This window comes from Dendrobium catenatum, unplaced genomic scaffold, assembly GCF_001605985.2.
Source record: "Dendrobium catenatum unplaced genomic scaffold, ASM160598v2 fragScaff_scaffold_133, whole genome shotgun sequence".
Taxonomy (NCBI): Eukaryota; Viridiplantae; Streptophyta; class Magnoliopsida; order Asparagales; family Orchidaceae; genus Dendrobium; species Dendrobium catenatum.
The window spans coordinates 9,349,445-9,358,611 of NW_021318595.1; the positions used below are offsets into that span (position 1 = coordinate 9,349,445).

At 32.7% G+C, this 9,167-nt stretch overlaps 1 protein-coding gene across 1 annotated transcript; it reads left to right on the plus strand.

The window, feature by feature from the left end:
- The first annotated feature begins 2,937 nt into the window (after window positions 1-2,937).
- Window positions 2,938-5,094, plus strand: LOC114580725. Its single transcript, XM_028699218.1, has 5 exons — window positions 2,938-3,559; window positions 3,666-3,757; window positions 3,823-4,128; window positions 4,495-4,559; window positions 4,824-5,094. The coding sequence occupies exons 1-5, from the start codon at window positions 2,938-2,940 to the stop codon at window positions 5,092-5,094; spliced, it is 1,356 nt and encodes a 451-aa protein (XP_028555051.1).
- Window positions 5,095-9,167: the final 4,073 nt, after the last annotated feature.

The following is a 9,167-nucleotide window of genomic DNA, read 5'->3' on the forward strand; positions in this document are numbered from 1 at the left end:
CTTCATTGTCGGCATGGACAGGTGGTCCCCTGCTTTTGATCCGTATTCTTTTAAAGGGGTTTCAGCTCCAGTTTGGATCAGACTCCCGTGCTTGCCATTATACTGCTGGGGTGAGGATAATCTAGCAAGAATTACATCTCGGTTTGGCACACCAATGTATCTAGATGGAAATACATTTAGGTGGGGGAAACGAGAATTCGCCCGCATATGTGTCATGATTGACCTGGAGAAAAAACTTCCTAATGCAGTATGGATAGATGGATTAGTTGGGAGATTCTTCCAACGGGTGGAATATGAGAAGATTAATCTATTGTGTTACCATTGTGGTCGAGCAGGGCATGAGGTGAATGAATGTCTTGAGAATGTAGTTCAGGGTATTAAAGACCAAATGCTGAGGAAACCAAAAAATGTAATAGGGGAAGTAATACAAGCTGAGGCTGAAGCCAAGACTTCTGTGATTAAATCTGAGTATGGCCCTTGGATACTGTCCAATTTAAGAATAGATGTTTTACTAAAGGACTAGATGCTAATAAAGGAATGAATGATAATAATGGGGTCAGGTCTGATAACAGAAGAAATATGAGCCAAGTGAGTATTATGCAGAAGCAAGTACCAAGTGAGAATGAGAATGTTGATGTTGGGGAGATTTTTGTATCGGCTTTAGTACATAGATCATATAAAGATAAAGTTGCTGAAGACATGCGGCTAGGTCTTTCTTTAAATAACAAATTGGTTATTTTGCTTGAAGATAGTGAAGTAGAGTCTTTGGGAAAGCATGACGTGTCTGATAAACTGAACGACATGGATTTGGAAATAGATGATTCAGGTGCTGTGAATAAAGGCACATCTTTCTTCAGTGGTTCTACTAAAATTAAACATGCCAAAGAGTTGAAATCTTTGGGGCCATTAGATCCAGATTACAAGAAGAAGAAGAGGGATAGAAGGCTGAATTCTATAAATGGGGAGGGATTCCCTGCACTAATATAATGTCTTCGTTACTATTTTGGAATTGCAGAGGGACTAGGAAGAAAGAGGCCGCTCTGTATTTGAAAGAGGTTGTTAGAGATCAAGATGTTTTTTTCGTTGGACTAATGGAGACAAAGATGACTAGTATTGATAGAAAGGATGTTGATGGCCTTATTGGGAAGGATTGGCAGTATTTCCATTTTCCCGTTGTTGGTCTGTCTGGGGGTATTTTAGTGCTTTGGAATAAGAAGGTTATGACTTTTGTGGTCAAAGAGACTTCTTCCCAAATGATAGTTGGGGATCTCTTTATCCCTAACTTGGGATTGTGGAAGGTTGTTATAGTGTATGGAAGCAGATGTTGTAAGGAGAGGGAGAGCCTTTGGAGCCAGCTTGGAAGTTGTATGGAGAATTCTATTCCTTCTATTATTGGTGGGGATTTCAATTGTGTTTTGAACAAATAGGAGAAGAGAGGTGGTAAGAGGTTCCTTTCTTCTAAAGGTCTTAGAGATATGAAGTGTTTTATGATGAATTTTTATTTCCATGACGTGGGTAACATTGGACCAAGGTTCACTTGGTGAAATAACAAGGAAGGAGGTTCCCGAGTTTGGGGAAGGCTGGATAGATGTATTCTGAATTCGGCTGCCCTTCAAAAGCTTCCTGTAGCCGTTACTAGACATCTAGCAAGAGTGGCATCGGATCACAGTCCTATTGCCTTCAAGTTAGATGAAAAGGTGCGTCCCAAATCTAAAACCATCAAATTTGAGGATACTTGGAGATCTTATCCAGCAGCTAAAAGTATTGTATACCATTCTTGTAAGAAGAATGATTTTGGAGATGAAGGTATGATGCTATAAAGGAAGATTAGTAGAACTTTAAAGGCACTATTTTTTTAGAGTAGAAATAAGTGAAAGACTTGAATTTTTTGAAGGAAGAACTGAAAAAGGAGATTTTGGATCTCCAAAATAAGGAAGCTATGGGATTTGATTAGACAGCTGATGATCTTCTTTTACTCAGAAGCAAAATCCATGATCTTAATGTGACCTTGAGAAGATTGTCCACTTGGTGGAATTAAAGGGCAAAAGCAAGATGGCATGAAGAAGGAGATACAAACTCAAAACTATTTCATAATTTTGCTACGGCAAGAAGGAGTGGCAATAGAGTGAATCAAATTAAAGATATGCAAAATAAGGTGCAAGTTGAAGATGATAAAATTGAACAGGTTTTCATTCAGTATTTTGAAGCAAAATGGAAACCTAGAGAATGGGAATTATCGGGCTGGCCAGAGATTCTTGTGCACTAGAAACTGACACCTGAGGAGGTTGCAGCACTTAACATTGAATTTTCTGTGAATGAATTACAATAGTCGGTCAGTCAGCAAGGGAGTAATAGATCACCAGGTATGGATGGACTCACTTCCTCTTTTTACAAATGCTATTGGGATATTGTTTGGAAAGATCTTTGGAATGCTATTAAGTGTTTTCTTATTTCTGGCGAAATGAGAACGGATTGGAAGGATACTATCATAGTTCTGATTGCTAAGGTGAAGAACCCTTTGATTCCATCCAATTAATGGCCTATTAGCTTATGCTAGATGAATTACAAGATTGCGTCTACAAAGCTAGTTAATAGATTAAAGACTAGTATTCCCAAAATGATTACTGAAGAACAAATGGACTTCATCCCGAGAAGATCAATTTCAGAGCATTGTCTTCTAGCTCTCGAGATCTTTCACAAGTTTTTTTTTTTTTTTTTGGAGAAAATGCAAAGTTGCATTAAAAAGAAAGAAATAACAACCTAATACAAACTAGGAAGTAAAGAACAAATAGATCCTTGATCAAGGGAAAAAGGATCCTTATTGTAAGCAATTTTGTTAACATTAAACCTATTATTTTGAAATGAAACCAACTGTTTAATCTTCCACAAGTTCAAAATCTCCAAAAATAAAAAGGGGCTGATGCTTTGAAGTTGGACATGGAGCAACCATATGATAGCATGGGGTGGCCGACTCTTGGTCAAATTCTGAAAAGGTATGGCTTTCCTCCTATGTATTCTAACCATGTTATGGAATGTGTTGTAGATGTTAGATTTTCCATTATTATTAATGGAAATAATTCTAAGTGGATCAATGCTCATAGTGGATTCCGTCAAGGGTGTCCACTCTCTCCTTACCTTTACATTATGTGCTCTCAATTGATGTCCAACTCTCTAGAGCAAAGGGGTCAAAATCTTGGCATACAACTCTCTCCTAGAGGGCCAAAGATCACACATCTTCTTTATGCAGATGATGTACTAACCTTCTCACATGTATCCATGGCTTTAGCTAAAGCTTTGAAGGGTATTTTTGAAGACTTTTGCAAATGGACGGGGCAAACGATTAATGTCAATAAATCACAAATTATTTTTGGCCAGTTTGTCAGATACCCCATGAAGAAGAAGATTGCTAAAGTTTTTGGCTTCAAAGTGGTCAAGGAGATGAATTATCTTCGGATAAATATTTCTCTTGACAGGTTGAAGGCGGCTAACTTTCAAGATCTTTTGAGTAATGTGATGTATATACTCAATGCTTGGGATAAGAAGTCTTTATCTATGGGTGGTAAGATCACTCTCATTACAAGCTCTTTATTGTCTATGCCAAACTTTTTAATTACACATTCTTTGATTCCAAAAAGAGTGTTGTATGCTTTGGAAAAACTGTGTAGAAGTTTCATTTGGCATAAACCTGATGGCAACCATAGTATACATTATGTTCCTTGGGATGATTTGTGCTAACCGAGAAGCATGGGTGGGCTGGGTTTGTAATCCCCTGTAATGAAACCCAGCTCATTGAGATCGAAATTGGCATGGAACTTTATGCAGAAACTAGAGACCTTGTTCCATAGATCAATCAAAGCTAAGTATGGGAAGGATGTTATGAATGGTACATATAAGAAAGCTACTTCTAAGGCTTGGCAGATATTTCTTGATGGAGGAAGACACCTTAAAAGTATTATCAGATGGAAAGTAGGCAATAGTGATGAGATTAATGTCTTAAATGATGTTTGGATATTAGACAAATGCATTAATCGATGGCCCACATTTGTTGATTGTAATGCTCTGGAGGGGATTTATGTTCAGCAGCTGATATTGGCTGATGGCCATTGGAATCTTACCCTGCATAAGGAAGTATTTTTTCCAGTCCTTATTATTTTGATTAATCAAATTAAGATTGATTTTAATAGGGAGGATCGGGTGGAGCTACAGAGTTTATGTTTGGGTAAGACAGTCACTGCCCTGTCTTATGATCACGTGGTGAAGTGCATATTCAATTTAAATGATGATGGATATTGTATGTGGCTAAACAAACTCAAACTTAACAAGAAGGTGGAGATGTTCTGGTGGAGACTTGGAAAATCTACTATTCCTACCAATCTCTTTCTCAGGAACCACATGATTTCGTCGACTGATATATGTGCTAGAGGCTGCCAAGTAGTGGAAAGCTACGAACATATTATGGTTAAATGTAAGTATTTGGTTGAAATCATAATGCAGGTGCTTGAGTGGGGTATTCACATTCCTGTGTTCCATTCTTTGGACCATTGTTTAAAGGAATTAAGGTGACTAATAGCCCGGAATCTTGGTATTGTGAAAATTTACCGCACCATTGTCTACTTCTCTTGGAAAAATAGTAATGATGTTAAGCATTAAAAAGCTGCACTACCTTGTTCTTTGGTAGTAGCAAATGCTCTTTCCTTAGCCATCACCAAATCCAGTCCTTATCTTGCTAACTTGGGTACTAACCTCCTTAGGGAGTCTCAAAACACTTGGTGCCCTCCACTGAAAGATTAAATGAAGATTAATGTTGATACTTCCTTACTTAGTTCTAGCCTTACTGGAATCGGTGGTGTTTTCATGTATCACGAAGGTAGATTCATCCTTGCATTTGGAAAGAACAAAGTTCATTGGGATATTGCTCAGCTTGAGCTGGAGGCTGCACTCTCGGTGAGGGATTTTGTTAGAAGCTGGATGCTTGAATACAAAGGGGTGATCATAGAGAGTGATAACATCAATGTTATTACTTGCCTTCAAAATTCTTTAAAGAAGAATATGTGGCTAGTGGATAACAGTTCAGCCTGGGATTTCTTTTTCTAAAATGACTTTAATAAAGTTGTTTTTCAACATGCCTATAGAAGTTGTAATAAAGTAGCTAATTTGTGTGCTACTTTGGCATTAGATAGTTGTTTTTTCTTTGATAGCTTTTCCTTTGATAACATTCCTTCCTTGTTGTTAAAATTAATCAAGGAGGAGTGTCATCCTTTTGACAATTGTAATTAGTTCTTTTGTTACTTAATACAAGATGCACTTCTTCAAAAAAAAAAAAAGACACAAAACCCCTTGAGATCTCTTTATTCATTATTTTAAAATGGTTAAATGAACATAAAATTTTCCAATGTTCCCAATTTGATACGATCAAGTGAATGCTAGATTAGTCATTAAATTCTTTTCTTTCACTATTTCTTTATGGTCAAGCTATTGTAAGCTCTTTTCTATGTCTTTTATTTACCATTTTGATATGGCCATGGTAATATTGAGTTATATTTTAAATTCATCATTTTGATATGGTTACGTAAATGTTGGACCCATCATTAGAATCATCTATATTCACCATTTTGATATAATAAAGAAAATATCATATCCTTAAACCTTTATGTCTTACTATTCTGATAGGGTCAAGCATGACATAAAATTATTCAAGATCTTTTCCTTTGATGCTTTCATATGGTAAATTTTGCAACTCGATCTCACAAGTTTATATTTTTGATGATAATAAATATTGTGGCTCACTTCTTATTATCTACTTAAATTTGTAATCATTTTGTTTGTGTGTATTAACTTTTTAAGAGCATCATGCACCATCTAACGAAGATTTAAGGCTCAAGATTGGGTAGAATTAGTTATGCTATAAAGATTTTTGTAATATTCATTAATTTACTTTTAATTTCTTGAGTCAAGTTTTGTAAGTATTTATGCTAGCTTAATAACCATGCACACACATACACACACACTCACACACTTAGTGGGAATAAGATTGAGTCAAATCATAAGTTTAATTTTTGAACTAATTATAAAATATAATTTATATCATACTTTAGGATCCGCTCTTCTAACTAATCATATTGAATAATTTAGATCATCTAGGATGATAAGTTATGATCATAAAAAATAGCTTCTAATCATAATTTAGGCAAGATTTTAAATTTTATATTTTGTTCTAATCGTTCACGATGATATACATCACACTGGACGATCTATAAAAATCATACCTAAATTAATCATTTGATTAGTCAATCGAGTCAACTTAATTTTGATATTCTGATCATACTATTTGATCTGGATCGTACTGTATGATCAATAGGGATGGTTTTTTGTTATCCCATGTTTCGTCCCATGCATCAAGTTATAAAAGGTTTTTTTTTTTTTTTTTTTTTTTTTTTTGTTTTGATTGAAATATTTTTAAAATACCAATCCACCCCCCCCCCCCCCCCCCCTCTTGGTTAGCCTTGGGACTAGTTCTTTAGGATTTAACATCACTCACAAACTTTCAAGTGGTATCAGCGGGGTTCATAAATTAAGCTTTAGGAAACTTTTGAAAAAAGAACAATGGATAACTTTTGAAATTATAATATCGTGGAAGGATATTTAACCACGCTTACACCTTTATTTGAAAACATTTCTTTTGGTTTTTAGAAAATTCACAGGTCTACTATCTCGAAATCTATTGATTATCGAATGCAGTATATGATTCAAATTGGTTATTCTATATAGTCACATATTATAGATGGAGTGAAAACTAATATTTCTTTTTCTAAATGTAATAGAGTAGAATAAATCAATGCTCAACTAAATGCTAAACCTTTAAAATATTTTTTCTATTCTTTGAATTTTGAAGATTATATGTTAGTATTCACATGCACTACTAGCAAGGAAATTTAGGATAAATTATACACTATATACGAAGGTATTAGTGAGGTCAAACAATCAAGGTTGAATATTTTAATGCATGATTATGAATTGTTTTGCATAAAATCTTATGAGACTAGTCTAGACATGTGTACTAGATTCACTCAAATAGTGATATCATTTAATGCCTTAGGTAAAGAATATTCAAACTTTGAGAAAGTTAATAAAATTATATATTTTCTACTTGATAAGTTTGATTCCAAAGTCATTACTATTTTTGAATCGAAAAAAATTGAATGAACATTCTATTTATAATTTAATTGGCTCACTCATTGCCTACGAGCAAAGTTTGAGTCAAAAGCATTCGGATGTAGGTGAAACTGTAGTGCTAAAAATTGATGGCATGGATAAAAGGAACTTATTAAATGATGAGAGTAAAGAGATAACATTAATCACAAGAAAATTTAAAAATCTACTAAAGCACAAACATTAGCATTAACAAAAGTGGAACAAAGGTAAAAATGATAACATTTCATCAGACATTATTTGCTTTAGGTGTAGGAAATCTGAACTTATAAAAATTGAATGAAGTCATTTAAAAACTCATCTAACAAATAAAAATGGTAAAAATAAGTAAAATGCTATAAGTGTAAATGATAAAAAGTAAAAGACCTCCTAGGTAGACCTAGTTTCTGAATCATTAGACTAGGAGTAAAATAATGAGGTATAAAGTTTTGTTTGTGTCTATGTGTTATAGTTAATGCATGAATATATATTATTTATTTTGTTTTGTTCATTAAATATTTTCTATATTGTTTTTGATGTTTTTATTTGTAATCATTTTATTTTATTTATCTTGTTTATTTTTTTGATTTATCTTTGATCAACACAAACAAATCAATTTTCACATTATATTTATATACAAGAATCAATTCACTTTTCTAAATTTTTTAAATGAAAATTTTATCTTCTTTTTACCTAAAAAATTTAAGTGATGTTTAACTTCTCTAAATTATTAAAGGAAGAAAATTAAGGATTATGTTTCTACTTGTCATTTCCTTAATCACACTATTACACTTTTGAATCAAAAACTATCTCAATTTAAGAATTAAATTTTTGAAATTAATTTTTTTTATCATCCTACATTTCTTCTATGTCATATATATCATTTGCAAGTTGATAAATTCACTTCAAATTTTTCTCAATCAGCTATTCAATTTTACCATTGGATTGGGTTAACTTTGGGTCTTTAAAGATTAAGAAAGGAATTAAAATTATAAAAATAAAAATAGGACCAAATTGAGCCCAAAATGAGAAGATGTGGAATGTACGTCAAAATTAAAAGATGCACAAATGTGTATAAAAAATGAAAAGATGTGTAAAGTGCACCAAAAATTTATAAGGAGGATCAAAATGAGCCAACAAAAAGTTAACTTACCTTTCTTGTATTTTTAAATCTTAGAAACCTTGTGTGTCTAAATAATATTTTTGATACTTGAGTTTGAAAATCATAATTCCAACACACTATTTTTGCATTTATATTCTATTAGATATATTTTTTATAAGAAGATTAAAAAAGAATTTTTTTTCTTCTCTAACTCTTTTTATGAATTTAATTGTTTATTTAAAAAGGACTTTAACCTATAAGGAGCCCGAGCTAGGGTTAATAAAATTCAAATTTCTATTATTTCTAGATCTTAGTACGGTCAATTCTTTTATTACTATGTTTTTAAATAAAATTAAGAGGTAACTTTCTCATTTTGAGAAAATTAATTGAAATTAATTGATTCTTCTTAAACATCAGCACCATCTCCACCTGATCAGAGTCTATAATGCATGTTCCTTTTTGCTTTTAGTATGTTTTCCTTATTTTTGATAATGTCAAAAGGGGAGAATATGTTTGACTTGTTATATTTGTGTTTAAGCTACATATGTTCATCTTATATTTGTATTAGTTTATCTTTTATTTAGGTTCTTTTTTTTATTTCTTTGTTAAATTTTTTTAATTTCTCCTGTTTTTAAATATAGTTATCTTAGTGAGGGGAAGATTAGGATAAAATATTATAATCTTATAAATTCAATAAGTAATGTTTGCAATCATAAAAAAGGGAGAGATTATTGTAACGCAAGCTCATAACTTCTTATTTTTTATGGTAACAAATATTGTGGCTCATATCCTATTGTCTTCTTATATTTGAAATATATTTTTATTTGTGTGTGTATTAAATTTTTAGGAGCACCATGCACTATTCAACAAACATTCA